We start from the raw sequence: 17,529 nt of genomic DNA on the forward strand, positions 1-17,529 counted from the left end.
GCTCGCATGCCTTTCTCCGTGACGACACCGTACGCGCACCTTTCCAGCCGCCTTACTCCGGACCTTACAAAGTCATCCATCGCGACGACAAAACATTCACCCTGCAGATCAGTGGAAAGAATGTACACGTTTTCATCGACTGCCTAAAGCCATCATACATCCTTTCCCAGGAGCCTACCAACCCCCGCACGACTCCCGTAATTCGCCGACAAAAGCACGCAACGCCTAGGCTCGCACCCTACACTACCCGCCTTGGACGCCAGGTGCGGGTCCCCAAACCTCTTCAACCCCGACGGCTCCTATCTGGGTGGGGGGGTGGTGTGGCGAAACGGTTTGGCGCCGCTTCTACGCCTGCGCGTCGCGGCAATGCCTCCGAACACGGGCGCCGGCGATAAGAACACTCTCGCCCGAAAGAAGCAAAAAAACTGTGTGCGCCCCGATTGAGGGGCAGTTGTAGTAGAGCCTTCAGTGCAAAAACATTAAAGTTATGTTACCCCACAACTCCATTGAATGATGAGTATTTACCAGCTAAAGGCTCCATTCCCACGCCGAGACATCAAGTCGATTTGCTCACATTGTTTATCAGCAACTCTGCTTCTTCTCAAGCTACTAGTTCGTTTTGGCGCCTCTTCATTGTTCTTAAGAGAATTTCGGCGTTTGCAGCACTCTCAGCAGCTTGCTTCTTAATCCGAATGAGTTTTTTCAATGCTATGTTCAACAGCTTCCAACTCGGCATAAAGAAACGAGTCCCCAACATACGGCAGAAAAATTTCCGACCACTCATTTGAAATGGTGAGCTTTGAAAATGACAGCCCTTGAAATCATTGGTCACAAGCTTTATCAGCGGCACCGTCTCGGCCAACATCGTTCGACACTCTTAGGCTTTCCTGTTCAGGAACAACACCGACTGAACTGCCTTGATAAACGTCGTTCAACTCAACTTCTGACAATGTGTTGCTCTCACGTCTTCGCTTTGGTTTGGGGAGAATCTGATGGTTAAAGTTGCGATCCTTACGTTTTTTTGGCAGCGATTACATTAAACACAAGAAAACAAAAAAGAAACCCGTCTTCAAAACAGTGTAATCACACACACCACCAAAAAAGATTGGCAGCATGCATGTTTCTGCTGAGCTTGCTGCCAAGACGGCTGACCCCACTTGTTGTAGCGCTAAGAAGGCACCCATAAAGCTGCTGGATAACTGATAACAGCCTGAACATTATCTGGACGGGCTGGAATTGCACTTTTCAACGCGTTGCAGGGAGAGTGTCAGCACCTGTATATTTTTACACTGTGCAAGAGACTGATGTAATCGGGGTTCTGCCCAGATGACCGGAGCCAGCCAGAGTCTCGGGGCGATGTCGAGAAGAGGAGCCCGAAGCTTTTAACAGTAACTTTTAATTACAATATTTACAGGTAGCGTGCTGCATGATGTTGGTAGCATGATGGAAGCTCTCGACGGAAGCATGATGGGAGCTTGTGAGAACTTGTCAAGAGTGCCTCGGCACTCGCATTTTATGTCCTGGCCTTCCCAGGATTCCCTGCAGAAAAAAACAATAGAGGCCAGGACAGTCCAATGAAGTTTGTCATCTTCACCTTCGCCCCCGAAAGGGGAAGGTGAAACGCCACCTCCTTCCTAACTCACGAAAGGGGGAAGAGGCATGCCCAGTTCAGCCCATGGCAAGGGAGAAAACACTGCACACCGCGCACGACACAGCACAGCACGAAGACATTGAGACTTACATGGAAGTCAATTTCGTAGTTTGTTGCAGTGATGGGTATGCCCCGCCAGGCAGACCACAAATTGTGGAAACAGCGGCATCAAGGTACCACGGAGAGAACGTGGAAAATGCATCCTCAGATAGTGCTCAAACGCTGGGCGCTTTGCCCGGGGCACCGTGACGACAAAGCAAGCCGCCTCAACGGCCAACATCTTTTCCTAATCCGTCAGTCAGTCAGGCGTGTCCAAAGGGTTTTAGGAGGGGTGCCGACGACCTGGGATAACTAGAAGAACGATTTCTTTGTTGTCTCCGCTCTTGTTGCATCTTTGGGAGCGCTGACTCAGAAGAAATCAGGGTAGGCTCAGCCACAATGTCTCATGCAACAAAGCGGCATCAAGCCAGGCAAGCCGATCATAACAGAACAAAGCCACTTTTTCCGCCATACCAGAGAGGGTGTAGTCCCAGTGTGGAGCTGAAGGGGAGAAGGAAGTCAGATGCGGAGGTGGGTCAATGAGTTTCTACAAGAGAGGGTAGGTCGGCTGACGCGCACACTCGCATGAGTTGCTGCGCGGGCAAGTCCATTAGTTCCTGAGGAAAAGGTAGGCAGGAGGACACACCCAGGCAGGTGTTGGCAGGCGGCTCCCGGCGAGCGCAAGGCATGAGTTTTGAATAACCGCAGCCATGATGATACGTAAGCCGTCATGCGTTATAAAAATTAAAGATATTGAATTGACTTATACAAAAATGATCAGTAAATGCTCATTGTGGACAAAGGATAATTCGTTATATCTATTGTGAGGAAATCTTCACTTCAATAAAACGAGGTTTTAAATACATGGGCATCTATGGTAACTTCAAGGGGAATTACAATTGCTTTGCTATATTCATTAGTTTGTTATATCTAACTTAATTATAATGTGGTTCTACTTAACACTGACCCTGGAATCATTGCTAAATATTTTAATCATTATTTTCACAGTGTGTTTTCTCCTGCGCAAACGTATCCACTGTTAATATCAGATCCTGGCATTTATGATGCTGACTTTGTATCTTACTCTGGAGTACTATCTATGCTGTTAAATTTGAAAACCAAATCTTCATATGGTGCAGACCAGATTCCAAACGCTTTTTTACGCAGATATGCCGAAATACTTGCCAAGTTTCTTGTAGTAATATTTCGTACTTCTTTGTCCACTGGGAAGCTGCCGAGTGACTGGAGGATGGCTCTGATTGTTCCCGTTTTTAAAAAAGGTGACCGGTCCAGCTTTCAAAATTACCGTCCGATATCTTTAACGTCTCAATGCAGCAAGATCATTGAACATATTATTTCTAAACAGATTTTTGAATTTCTAGACGAAAATGCCGTACTAACAAATTTTCAACATGGTTTTAGAAAAGGTTATTCCACGGCGACCCAATTGGTGGCAATAATTCATTCGTTAGCAGCGTGTCTTGACAATAACGGCCAAACTGATGCTATATTTTTAGATTTCAAAAAAGCTTTCGACAAGGTACCACACGACAAATTAATAGCAAAACTTAAAAACATTCACATTCCGGATATTTTTGTTTCCTGAATTGCAGCCTACCTATCCAACCGCACAGTTTGTAAAAATTAACGAAGAAGAATCTCGGTGTCTTCCTGTCATCTCTGGGGTTCCACAAGGTAGTGTTTTGGGACCATTGCTTTTTTTGTTGGATATTAACGATTTAGTAACTGTTGTTGACCCTACTGTTCAAATTCGATTGTTTGCTGACGACTGTGTTTTGTTTCGGGAAGTCACATGTACTAATGATCAGAACGAACTCGAGAAAAACATTGAAAACGTGCGGGAGTGTTGTGTAGAATGGGGAATGGAATTAAATTTGGAAAAAAGTGTATATCTCTGTGTAACGAGAAAGAAAAACCCTAGTGAACACGTGTATAAATTAGGATCGTCTTCTCTCACACAGGTTGACAGTTATAAGTACCTCGGCGTTACGCTAACAAACAACTTATCATGGAACATGCACATATTTGCTCGTCTGCCTTTCAAAAATTATGCTTCCTAAGATATAAGCTCAGAAATTCCCCTCCAAACGTAAAGCTTCTTAGTTATTTCACTTTCGTTAGGCCGAAGCTGGAGTATGCGAGTATCGTGTGGGACCCCCATACTAAACAAAACGTTAAAAAACTTGAAAGGATTCAGCGGAAGGCCATTCGGTTTGTTTATTCTAGGTTTTTGCGAACGGACTCCCCCACAGACATAATGCTAGCTAATAATATTCCTTCCTTTCAGGATCGTAGAAAGAAGTCCCGCCTTGATTTTCTGTCTCTTTTATATAATCGCAAACTTTCCCTTGATCCAACCCCTTTTCTTTCTCCATTAAACACAAGACCGACAAGACATCGCCAACCAAATGCACTAACTCTGTACTTCGCGAAAACGGACACGTTCAAATTTTCATTTTTTCCACGCACCATTTCAGACTGGAACCAGACAATCGAATGTAGTACTTGCGATACTGAGTAACTGTGCACTGTTTTTTTGTTTTGTTTCGCGTGTATTGTATTTCTCTTTGCATTACACCATGCCCTCCTGCTAGGACCGAAGTGTGGTCCGCAGTATGTATTAAATAAATAAAATAAATAAACACGAAGCAGCATGAGAAATGAACGTGGGCTCGACCGCTGCTTCACAGGGGCAGTCCTAACATGAAGTCAAGTGTACACGCGTGTGCACTTGATTGGATGCCCTGGATATTATCGTTGTATGGGATTCTAACTTCAACGGCAGCATACTGTCCTTGGAACGTGAAAATCTGCTTATTAAACCAGTACTTGAGGCCTTTTGTGGTCTCTCGCTCTTTTATTCTACAAATTAATCAATATATCATGCTTCTTGCATGTTGGTTTTGTTCCTACACGTAATACTGTATTTACTCACGTAATGAGCACACTCGCATAATAAACGCACCCCGAACTTCAGTCGCCAAAATTTGGATTTTTTCCCCACGTAATAAACACATTCCCTACATCCATCCACTGCAGTCCCGCTAACCGACACCTGGCGCATACTTACCCTTTGGATCTCTTCTTTTTTTCGTTATTATAATGCCGACCTCCCTGGGCCTCCTCGGCTCGCTCCTTCCTCCCTTTTGCCCGTTTCCACGTGCCGTATTGTTTTTCTTTCTATCTGTGCGCAGCCCGTCCCTCGTCTTCTTTATCTATGCGCCACAGCGGGGTTCACAAATGCAAGTGCAGCGACATTGCAGCTGATAAACACACAGCGAGCAAGACCAGCGAAGGTCACCAATCTGCCCGCACCAACCGACGATCACTTCCTGCAAATACAAAACTTTAAGGCCCAACGCCGCGCATGCTATAAGCGACAATGCGTCTCAGGTTTTTGTAAAACGAGAAAAAAAAAATCGCTTGTCACTCAGAAAAAATCGTGACGATTTCCACAACGTGGTAGCATCCCCGATTCTCGCTTCGCTTGTTCACCGTGCATACAAAAACCTCTCGTATAGAAGTGAGGCGACTGCCGTATTTTGTCGTTAATCTTGTTATTGACGGTTTGTTTTGATGTTTTGGGGGTAGCTTGCTGCAATGTTCGTTACTTGCTACAATTACAATGTTGTCGTCATGTGAGGTTGCCGCGAAGTTGGCAAAGTGCGTCGTAGCACTCACTTCTGGGCACTCCTCGAGAACACAGCAGATACGACTGTTGCAGTTAAATGATTGCGAGAAAAGATAGCCGCAAAATGTTTTTATGGCGTGTGCGTGCAGCGTGAAAACAGCTTGCAGAAGATAACGCCATCAATCACTGAAGAGGAGTAAAGTGCAACAAAGAACATATTTCCATACAGTCTGTGCGATACGAAAAGCTAAGCGACCTAACTTTTTCTTTTTTGCTTTAAGCATTTTTCGCTCATCCTAAAAAAGTTTTCATAAAATAATCCCTGCATTATAAACGCACCCCCAACTTCGCTCCGATTTTTTGAGAAAAAGTGCGTTCTTTACGAGAATAAATACGGTATTTTTTGCTGCAACCGGGTTAAGCTTGAAAACGGATTTCATTAGCGATTAGAGTACATATATATGGTGTTGGCGTTCGTGAGTAAACCAATGCATAACTGACACCACTGCCATCACCTTCGTTAACAGTGACATATCTTCAGTCTTCTGCTATAGTTGCGCTCATCAGAGCTTTGATAGCGGTCCCACTGCAGAATAAAGTGAAGTGAAGTGAAATGAATATTGTTTGCTGCTGGAGAACTGGTCAGACACCCCCTAAGAGGGGTCCGCCGCAGTTGCTGGCCGTGTCCACGCCAGCACTGGAAGACTGTGGCCCTCCGCCCGTTCACAGGCCTCCTGGACTGAGAGTTCGGGGCGTTTAAGAGCCCTCTCCCAGTCTTCTGTGCTGAACTTTGCGCCATGTAATGCTGGGCACTGCCAGAGCATGTGAGCGAGTGTGCAGTTATGTGCCTCACAACAAGGGCATCCTGGAGTTATGCCATCAGCAAAGTGGCTGAATGTGCTACAAGATGGGAATGAACCTGCCTGTAGCATTCGAAGAAACGACGACTGAGGCCGAGTTAGCTTAGAATGCGGAAGCGGGTACCTCCACCTAGAAAACTGATAATGGGACGTCACTTCATTAAAGGTGCCAAGTGGATCTTTAAAGTTATACGCAAACCCACCTCCGTACCTGCCCGGACCGCCACGGCACGTGATTTCTCGCGCACGGTTATGGCCAAGTTCGTTGGCGTTGGGAAGAGTCGGATGCATCTCTGTGTCCATGTGGGTCAGAAACCAGGTGATTGTGTGATAGCCTACTACACCACTGGAATTTAAAATAGCGGCAGCCTTCCTAGAGATTGCCCCCGAGGCAAAGGCTCGGGCGGCAGCCCTGGAGTCAGTAAATATCCCTGGACTCGAAGGGTCCGTCATCGCCAAGGCTGTCACTACCTGCTCTGCTTCGAAGGCTGACGCTTTCCTCATGGAAGCTGAGTTGAGTACGCGACCGTGATGATCAACAACCACAGCTGCAAAAGAATCGGAGCGGCCATACTGCGCCGCATTGACGAAAGCTACACTGCCTGTGGACCTAGCCACAAAATCAAGGAGAGACTTGCCTCGTGCCTTTCACCGGCCAACATTTTACTATGGATGAACATTACACGGGAAAGGTGCCACCTCGTACGTGCCCTTCATTGTTTGTGATAAGATCTTCTGTTCCTCCCCTGCCGTATGATGATATCCCAGCGACTGTAGGAGACGCTGCCCAGCTTTCGTGGAGGAGAGTCGCGCGACCCGATCTAGTGTTTGTGCCTCAATCACCTCCGTGAGGGTGTTGTGCATGCCCAGACTCATGAGCCTGTCCGTGCTGGTGCTCATAGGGAGGCCTAGTACCCTTTTGATGGTTTTAAGCCTTAAAGCGTCGAGTTTGTCCTCCTCGCGTTTAGACCAATTTGAGGTTGAATTTCATTGCTCCGAAGAAGTACTGGCAGCCAATTTTTCAAAGCGGCAGCGGCCTGTTTGCAGTAAGGTAATGAATTGTCTCATTAGATTCGACTGCTTTCTTCAGCAATTAGAGCAATAATTAATGCTATTTAAATACTGTCTCAATTACAGTGTCTAGCAATATCAAGATTTCTGACGTTGTTCCAAAAGCCGCGTAAAACTGCCCTGCGAGCCGCATCCAGCATAGAGGTTTTGGCGCAGTTTGGGACAATTTATGTCGATTTTATCAGGTTTATTTATTTATTTATTTATTTATTCACAATACCTTACAGGCTCCTTATCGGAGCATTGTGTAAGGGGAGCAACACATGGTAAAAGATGACATGTGATAAATATAGATAAAGATGAAATCAATATGGTACAATCTGAAAAGTGCACTGTGATGGAAACGACTGCCAGAAAAGCAAGAGTAACATCTTAGTAGAAAAACTAAACAAGGCAAGCGCGTGCACGGAACACGAAATTAATTAACATGAACAGTCAGTGGTTGTAAAATAAAGAAAATTTTGGCAGCGTTTACAATACTACATTGCGACATAATACAATGTTAAACAATTAAAACATAAGATAAGGTTGGCACAACAAAGGTTGGCGCAACAAATCTTGTTTGGCGCACTTTGGCGCAGTTGCCGAAGAAGCGGGATCCCTGCAAATAATGAACAGTTATGGGCAGAAAACTGGTGGCCCAGAAATGTTTTAGCAGATTATTTAATGATCTGAATTGGGCAAATAAACTTCATGCCCCTGCTTCATACATGCTTTTTTGCCACTTTAGCCATGAAACGCATCATCATACGGCCGGTAGCAGAAGTGCTAATCTACGAGGCTTTCATTGTCTCAGAACATTCATAGAAGCTCGCGGCGATACAAAGCACGTTGACGAGCTTTACTGTGGGGTCCGCTGCCGATGCGTAAAATGCCCGTCCGCGGTTTCGAGGAGCTAGCGAGTCAAGTGCTTCATTGCTTGCGAAGAAGCACGCTGCCATGAGTGTGCTAAGCCTTTGATTAGTCTTAGGCGAGTCAGCCCGCCTTTGCCAATCAGGCTCGCCGTGTTTACCCGCGTTATGTCTGCTCGGCATGAGTTTTGTCCGCTGACGCTTTTAGCAAATACTGCATTGCTCGAGAACAGGGCCAGCGGCCCCCTTGAGCATCACAATCGCACACCTTCACTTGTCACAAGCCCCAATCGGGATGACACGAGGTGCTACATAGCAGCTCCCACTGGAGAGGTAGCGTGTTTTGGGTCCGGGGCCATAGCCCAACCCAAACAGTGCACGCGGGTGAATGGGATTGCTATTGCTCCCTTTGGAATGCATGGCAGTTCTATGCCACAGCACTCCGAAATGGCTCTCAGTGGAGCTTCCGGGGCGTAGATCGGCACTGCAACCTCAGCCGTTGCCGAATTTTGCCCGCTGGCTGCTACGCAACCTAGCAGCCAAGCTCATTTCGAGCATGCGCCTGTATCGCTAGCCGCAAGCGGCCTAGCAATTTCGCGTGAAGCTGCCCCAAGAGTCAGCTGTGAACAACAGGCGCTCCCCAATGTCGCGACGGCCAGTATCCACTTTGAAACCGCGCCGCTTATCGAGCTCGGAGACAGTTCCCCATCGCCCTCCGCCCGTGCCCCTAATGCACCGACAGCTTCCTTAGAAGCGGGCGCACAGACGCTGCTGCAAAATGCCGCCCAAATGATTCAGACACTCGCGGGGGCAGTCCAAACGCTTTCGGCCGTTCCGAAGCGCGCTCATCCCGCTGTCATGTTGGCTGTTCCGACCTACAGCGGGTATGGTGATCTGCAAAGTGCAAAAGATTACCTGGACTCCCTCACACATTATCAGAGAGCCATGGGTATAGATGACCAGGAAGTGCTCGGACGCGTCGTCCCAGCTGCACTGACTGACACGGCGGCCAGGTGGCATTGGCTCTCCGGCCACCGAGCAGCAACCGTCCATGAGTTCCGCGCGGCCTTCCTGCGCGGATTCTTACCTGCAGACTCTGAGAGTAGGATGTGGCGCGAGCTCGAGCTCCGCACACAAGCTCCTGATGAGTCGCTTCAGGAGTACAAACGCAAGGTGGAAGACCTTTTTTTCTATCGCTGAGCCCAGAGCCACGAATGGATGATCAGGAGGGCACACCCGACTTTCTCGGCGTACCTGCGCGGCAGTCGCTTCCGTGATATGGAGGAATTGGACGTCGAGGCAAAGCGTATTCAAGGCGACATTTTCGCCACGCGTGCTTATCGCACGCCACTGCCAGCCAGCGAGGCCCTTGAACCGCGCTGTGTGTGGGGAGGGGCCGTGACTCTCCCCCAGCGGCAACAGCCGGCCGGAGCTGCCTTTGCGGCTACCGCTACAGGTGGGCGCACGTGGGAGATAAGCGATCGAGCTTTAGATCCCTACACGTATGGTAGGCGTGCAGACGGTGCTGCATCGCAACTCGACGCGCGCGAGCAGAAATGAAATCCGACCCAGCGCATCACCGGTGGTGATGGTCGTCAGAGCGGTTCCTTTGATCACGCGGCGAACCGACCCTGCAGCTCGAAGCTGCTCCGTCTCGGCAAAGGAACCGCGATGGAGTGCGCTGCTTCCGCTGCCGTCAACGAGGGCATATAGCGAGGGAGTGCTCCGCGTTTGTGCCTCCTGTGAGGCAGGGAAACGGGAGCGCGGGCCGTTCGTGAAGGCATGAGCGGCCGAACCCTTGCTTCCCTCCTCTGCGTACAGGGCAAGCAGTCTTGCTGGTGCGCACGTGCCGTTTATTTCGGTCACCATTGCCGGTCGCAAATTCTCGGCGTTGCTGGACACGGGCGCAAGCGCTTCGTTGTTTGGTGAACAGCTGTTGTCCCACTTGCAGAAGCACTCGGAGCGCTTGCGGGACAGCCGAACGACATCACCCTCGCAAAAGACGTGGCCCAGTCGGCGGGCGCCGCGAGGTTGACTGTCAGATAGAGAGGCCAAATGAGACGCGCGCGCTTTGTTCATCTTCCAGGGCTCAGTGTTCCGGTGATTCTTGGTCGGGAATTTCTCCTAAAAACAGGTATCGTAGTGGACATTGCGAATGGAGGCTATCGCGATGGACCTTTTTCTGAGCTAAAGCCGTTAATCAGTCCACCGGGGTTTGCTGTTGATTGTGCAGTAGAGGCATCGAAACCGTGTCACATTAAAACCTCAGGGCCAGGCCCCTGCGCGATGCACTAGTCCGCTCAAAATCTTCATCGGGATTGAGTGGCACGACACGAAGAGGCTCCGAATCCTTTGATCGCCTGTGCGACTCAATTGGATGATACACAAAAGGCTCGTCTGTCGGCACTGTTACGAGAATACGATGAGCTCTTCATCCATCAACCGGGCTGTACCGATTTGGTGAGCCATTCGTTCGAAACTGGCGACGCGCTTCCTTTGAAGTGTAACCCCAGGCATGTCAGCCAGGCCAAGAGGCAGGTAATTGATGGCTTGATGGACGAGATGCTCTCAGCTGACATTGTTCGCCGTTCGTCCAGTGCCAGGGCGTCTCCAATGGTGTTGGTGCCTAAGAAAGATGGCAGTCATCGCCTGTGCGTAGACTACCGCCGTAACGGAGTGACTCGTAAGGATGCCTATTCACTCCTCACGATTAGCTCCATCGTCGGAAACCTCGGCACTGCGCAGTATTTTAACACATTAGATGCCTCCAAAAGTTACTCACAGGTTCGGATGAATGAGCGTGACCGGTGCAAGACCGCGTTCACGTTCCGCAGAGGGTTATTTGAGTTCACTCGTATGCCCTTTGCTCTTTGCAATGCTCCTGCAACTTTTCAGAGACTCATGGACCGCGTAATCGGGGAAGCTAAGTGGTCTTACTGCATGTGCTACCTCGACGACATCGTGATTTATTCACGAACCTTAGAAGAGCACTTGGTCCACATTGCCGATGTGCTCGAGAGGGTGAGAGCCGCCAGGATGACGCTAAATCCTGCACCGGCCCAACTAGCACAAACCTGAGTTGTTACTTGGCTTCACGCTGGGCGAAGGCTCCATTGAGCCAGATCGGGAGAAACTTCGAGCAATCTTCGATTTCCCCTCGCCCAAGGAGGTACGCGGCCAGCGCCGCTTTCTCAGAATGGCCAATTTTTAGCTTTCTCGGAATGGCCAATTTTTACCGGACGTTCATTTCGTTTTGTGCCTGAGTGCAGGCGTCCTTGACCAAACTCTTGGTTAAGTCAGCTGAGTGGCGATGGGACCTGAGCGGCAAGAGGCGTTTTGCCGTCTGTCTAGCACCATGGCGGAGACGGCGCAGCTCAAGCTCCTCGACCTGACCAGACCGTTTGTTGTCCAGACTCGCGCAAGCGATCTGGGATTAAGAGCAGTTCTCCTACAGAAATACAATGATGTGTTGCAGCCGTTGGCCTTTGCTAGCCCCTCGTTGATACCCACGGGAAGGAATTATTGCATGACTGAGAGGGAGTGTCTCGCCATCGTGTTTGCACTGCACAAATTTGATGTCTACATTGATGGGACGAAATTTGTGGTGCAAACAGATCATAGCGCGCTCAGCTGGCTGATGCGGCTCCGTGAGCCTGCAGGCAGGCTAGCACGTTGGGCTTTCCTAATACAGCATTATAACTTTTCAGTGCAGTATCGGAAGGGGAGCACTAACGTGGTAGCTGACGCACTATCTCGTGCCCCAGTGCCTACCGGAAGCCTAGTTCCCGGTGCGACAACTGCTAGCGGTGCCTTTGCGCAAGCGAGCGGCGCGGGCGAAACGGCGGCTGAGCCGCCGAGCGGAGAAAAGGGTGAGTGCCCCTACGAGCAAACCCTTTCCATGAGCCAGACAAGCAGCGCGCAGCGAAGCGGGCGAGAGGGGGAGCGAAAGGGAAGCGAACCCATGACGTCAACACGAGCGGAGGCGATGGCTGCAGTCCTGAGTGGGAACAATACCACGCTCCCCTTTGGGAGAATGGGAATCGCTTTCAGCAGACAAAAGTTACTGAAGGCCCAGCAAAATGATCCGTTTTGTCGCGAGTTGAGCGACGGTCTCAGGGAGACGGAGCGCCGAGACGCTTCTGGTAGTGCGCGGGCGCAGGGGCGCGGGAACCAGCGTGTGTCGCTGGGTCCCCGGTGGATACATACTTGCTGGACCATGATGGGCTCCTGCTTAAATACATAGCCACCGATGGAGGAGTCCATGGACCCGTTTAAGGTGGTTGTGCCCAAAAGTCTGGGAGGCGCACTGTTGCTTGCGAGCCTTTCATGACGAGCCCATGGGCGGTCACCTGAGTGGCTCCAAAGTTTTTGCGAAATTGAGCAAGGTTGTGACTTGGCTTGGCATGAAGCGCTCCATTTTTCCCTATTGCCGTTCCTGCCACGTCTGTCAAGCGGTGAAATCAAGGTATGGCAAGCCGCCCAGCTTGATGAAACCGATCGTCAGTGAGCGTCCGTGGCAAGTAGCCACCTGCGATCTAATGGGGCCGTTGACCAGGAGTAAGCAGAGGCTCATAAATCTGATGGTAGTCATTGATCATTTTTCCAAATGGGTGGAGTTGTTTCCACTACGGAAAGTGACAGCACAAGCGGTGCCAGGGAGGCTACAGAAAGGGTTTTGTCGGTTCGGCTTTCCGAAAAGGTCGGTCACGGACAACGCATCGTATTTCACCGCTCGGGTGTTTGTTGATATGTGCTGTTCCCTAGGAATAGATCACTGCACCACTTTGCCCTACCATCCCCAGTCCAATCTGACGGAGCGAACCAATCGTACGCTTAAAACGATGTTGCCTTTGCCGAAAGTCAAAAGGACTGGGCAGACCATTTGAGTAAACTCGCGTTTGCAATCCAAACCTCCGAGAGTCGCTCTACTGGTTTCTCTCCCGCTTTCCTTAACTTCAAAAGGAAGTTGGAAAATCCGATGACCTGTGTCATGCAATGCCAGCACGGGGACGAGGAACAACCGGCAGGCTGTTCTGCTTACGCTTCAACACTTCGGGACAGGCTTTGTCGAGCTCTCAGTAGAGTGAGGCAGAGTTTGGCATCGGCCAGGGCCGTGCAAAAGGCCCACTATGACCGAAAACATCGCCACCTTTCATTTAAGGTAGGGGACGTTGTCCTGAAGCACAACTATGCTCTTTGCGATGCAAGCAAGGGTTTCTCAGCTTCACTCGCTCCTAAGTGGCTTGGTCTGTACCGAGTAGAGAAAGCTTGGACTCTGCTCGCGTACTTGCTGAAAGACCCGCTTTCGGGAAAACTCATCCGTTCCCACATCGCAGACCTGAAAGCCTTTGCGTCGAGGTCTGACGAGCCTGCGCCAGCGCCCAGTGACTCCTCGCGCAAGCAACCGCGCACACCGGGCACGGCGGACCACGCAACCGTATAATCTGAGAAAGCGGTGACCTTAGTGATTTCGCGCCGGATGGCGGGCTTATTTCCGCAACCGAAGACCCTCCTTTTTACTGTCTAGTCTCAGTTAGCTAACTTCTTTACAGCGAGTGCTTGCAAGGAAGTCGGTTCCGCCCAGTTACTGCTGCTGATTGTCGTTTGAGTGTTCATGTTTTTCTTGATGTTTTCTTTTTTTGCTTTTTTTGGCCTACGGAGGGGTAGCGACCGGTTACGCGTGAGAACATTCAAGGACGCTCTGGTGGTGCAGGTGTGTGTGTCTGTGTGGTGCGGGGAGGGGAAAGAACTGGATATACGACCCCTACATAAACATAGGTGGCGCTGGTTAACCAAGTCAACGACCCCTACAAAAACATAGGTGGCGCTGGTTGTCGGTCAGACGAGGGGGAGAAGCCGGAGATTGCCAGCGGTGCGCCATTCTCTTTCTGGTAGCAGTACGTCGTGAAGCAACATGCCCTCCAGCCAACAATCCAGTCGCCGGGAGAGGAGGAAGTCCACAAAGCGGGCACCTCGGCGGCCCCATCCTACCACCTCGGCACCACCCAAGTCCTCCAAGCGGGCGTCCCGGCGGCCGGTACCGACACCTTCGGCAACGCCACTGGTCCCCAAAACGCCAAGGCGAAGCGTGGCCACGTGGGCGCGGCAGGAGGGGCAGGAGATGCCGCGCTACTTTGCGAGCGATGCACCTTGGAAGGCGCAGCAGCGTATTCGGCGCGACCTGCCCCTGGACTGTGTACCGTGGCCATTCCGGAGCTGCACACTGGCGAACATCGAAAAGGCAGCCGGAGACGCCCAACTGCCTACCGAATCTGCGGTGGAATTCTGCGCCACGTGCCATGTGACGGTGCACTACCAGTGCCACTATAAGGGTGCCATGCACGTGGCGCGGACAAAGGCAGCTGCTAAGGGGATGGCCACCACGGGGAAGGCTTCGGAACCAGCCCCGCTCAGCCAGTGCACGGACACCGACCTGGCGGCCCTTTGCCGACAGCAAATGGGGGAGGACCCCCATTTCGCAGCACTGCTTTCAGGGCTGCCACCGCCCGCAACCAGCGACGGGCCACCGACGGACAACGTCGCCACCATGGACGTGGACCGCCTATTAGAGCTGTGGGGCCACACGGAGCCTTCCCCCCCCCCCCCCCCCCCGTAACGCTGCAGCAGGCCAATATAAGTTTTTTTTTTATTTCTCAAGTGTGTTGGTTGTGGTTTTTTAGCAGAAGTTGCAGGGCTAGGCTGAGGCTAGCTGTTGCCCATTGCGTCTTTGCATGCATGGGCGACGACCGGCTGCTTTTGCAGACCAGTATATAGGGTGAATTAAGGAGAGGAGGATGTGGAGATCTGAGGCGCTCCCACGACCATTTCGCAAGCATTCCGCCATACGGCCGCTCTCCTTATTCTTTTCCCGTTGCTCTCTCTATTTCTTATTCCTTTCCCGTTGCGGGCATGGCATGTGTTCTCAGGAGGCCGAGTCACGTGCGCGCCGGGAGGGGCTCTCTCTTCTCTGTGGTCGGCGCCGGGTAAGCACGTGTTTACTTAGTCCGCATCCTCTTTGGGAATCGCCGGACTGTAGCCTGCCTGGAGTGGCCTTGGCAACTAGGCAGCCGTGTTTACTTGAGTGCTAGCTTTGGTACCATACCTTAAGCCCACAGCGGTGCCTAGTGCTTGAAGTGGTCGTACCACACTGAGCCGCACTTGCCGTAGGCCAACGTGTATGAGGTTTGCCCTAACACTCGCGACCAGGCCCAGTGGCCATCGTGAGAGTGCACAGCATAGCCGCGAGGGACTTTTTCCCGACCGGCGTGTCAAAGCTCGCCATTGCCTGCTGCGACGTGCTCGCGGTTTCTCCTTATCGTGAACGCGTGCAGGAGCCTTAGCTCTCCGCGTCCTGGGAGGGGACGTTGTACTGTTGCTTGGGGTGCTGCCAAAGGCAATAGAGTGTCGGTGTATTTCTGTACCCTGTCTGTTTTGCCACGCCGCGCTAAACGCCTTGTCAGTTGAGCGCGCGCGGAGCGGTGCGCTACACGTGAGTAGGTGACGGAGTGGCGGCCCTGTGGCTCGCTAAGTTTGAACCCGCGGTGACCATCCACTACAGTGAGTAGCGGGGTCACCATAAGGGTGAAATGAAAATTTTGAAGCTCTTCCACGCGGTTTTTAGTGTAGATATCTTGAAATCATATAGTAAAAGGGTTCCAAAAACTGAAAACTTGATTTTTAAAGAATCGATTTTATTGCCATTTTTCGCGATACGAAAGCCGCGTCCCCTCCCCGTTGAAGCAGAAGCATGCAGGAAAACTATTTGTTGTGACGAGACATTTTTCACATTGCTTTCTATGAATGGCTGACGAGGAATCAAATTATTCGATGTGGCAAAAATTTTGTTGTAGCAGACTTAGTTATAGCGGGATTTGACTGCATTCACACAAACCTATCCACTACTGATCACCAGTGTTTTCCAACCATGCTCTCAAAGTGTTCCAGGGCCCCTTCAAATGGCACCTAAAAAAATATTCTACACAATGCCCTCATGTTTCTTGTGGCTAGTTCCTTGTCACTCTTCACGTATTTTGCTTTTGGCCCTTTGAGCATGTCCCAATCTTCAAACTGACATTGGATCAAATTCTGTGAAAACAGAAGCTAGAAAATGTTGACCTTTGTGAGCTCGAAGTCATCATTGTAGTCGCTTGGAAGCACAGAAAACTGCAGCACAGGGAGAAACACGGCTAACTGCCACCATCGGAAGTAGAGCTCCCTCTCAGGCTTGGTCCCAGGGGCCACCAAGTCTCCACCCACACAGCCAGGACTGACCACACGGTGACCCAAAAGGCCCAAGGTCAGAACCTGCAAAACCATGCAGCAAATAAGTGTCAGTATTTTTGTGTGTTCGTTGTCTAGGAAGGATGTAAAACGTGCGGATAGTTCTATCAACTGTAGCATGGCTTTTGCAGCACTGTTTTGGATGTGTGAAACACAGCATAAAACATGAGGGAGATGCACACGTCATATACTACTATAGTGGTTAGTGGATGCAGCTAAGGCAGCACTTGCCTTGGGCAGAATACCCTGCAGTGCAGCCCAGGTAGATGGCTGTGGAGCCAGAGTGACAAATCCTGCACCGCCCGGCGTGCCGAGGAGAGGGCTGCTGCGGGCAGCAACTTTGAGGTAGCGTCCAAGAAATGCCGATGCCCATCGCCCTTGGCCATAGGGCAGCGCCCGTGCTTGGCCACCACGAAACACGAAGCCGTCTACTCCAAGCTGTAAGGCCCGCCACAAAAATGAATAATATATTAAGCGGCTTACAGAAAGCCACACAGATGATGGGTTGCATCTCTCGACATTAGCATTACGAAACACAAAGCCGTCTACTCCAAGCTGTAAGGCCCGCCACAAAAATAAAAGATATATAAAGTGGCTTACAGAATGCCACACAGACGATGGGTTGCATCTCTCAATTGGCAATGAGCCATACCCCAGTAGTGACTTCACCAATGTGCACTTAACTGTGACAGTACTGCCTCGCTAAATGCTAAAGACAAAAGGTAACAAATCGGAGCCGGACAAACTCGAACAATGTGTAGAGCCGATAACTGAAAAGTAGTCTTGACTGAAACACAAAAAAGAACACAATAAAGCACCCCGCCACGCGCCTCAAAGAGAAGTGCTGTTCCCCAAGGAGTTGTCATACAGGGCTTCCTTGCCGATGGTCTCCTTGCTCACACAGTAGGTCGTCAGTGGCGACTTTGCCAGAGCCTGTGTGTGCCACCTTGTGAGCTCCACCTTCCTCACTATTTTTCTGACACTTCGCCTCCCTTCCCGTTGTGGTGGCTCGGTCAGACTGACAGTTGGGGTCCCATATCTCTCGGCCAGCTGCCGGGTTCGAGTGACCCACTTGGTGCTCACGCTTCGAAGGTGCAGGTATTTGTACACTTCCTGGGTCCAACG

General features: G+C 50.6%; 1 protein-coding gene across 4 annotated transcripts in view; it reads right to left on the reverse strand.

The window, feature by feature from the left end:
- The window catches only part of LOC119159472 (myogenesis-regulating glycosidase), a 123,888-nt gene that overhangs the window by 33,319 nt on the left and 73,040 nt on the right, over positions 1-17,529 (reverse strand). For all 4 annotated transcript variants that reach the window (XM_075865698.1, XM_037412237.2, XM_075865691.1 and 1 more), the window contains 2 exons: positions 16,636-16,842; positions 16,240-16,428 (listed from right to left, as the gene is read on the reverse strand). In XM_075865698.1, coding sequence (XP_075721813.1) covers positions 16,240-16,428; positions 16,636-16,842 — 396 coding nt within the window. The remainder of the gene's footprint in view (positions 1-16,239; positions 16,429-16,635; positions 16,843-17,529) is intronic.

The sequence above is a fragment of the Rhipicephalus microplus genome, chromosome 1 (genome assembly GCF_043290135.1).
Source record: "Rhipicephalus microplus isolate Deutch F79 chromosome 1, USDA_Rmic, whole genome shotgun sequence".
NCBI classification, from domain to species: domain Eukaryota; kingdom Metazoa; phylum Arthropoda; class Arachnida; order Ixodida; family Ixodidae; genus Rhipicephalus; species Rhipicephalus microplus.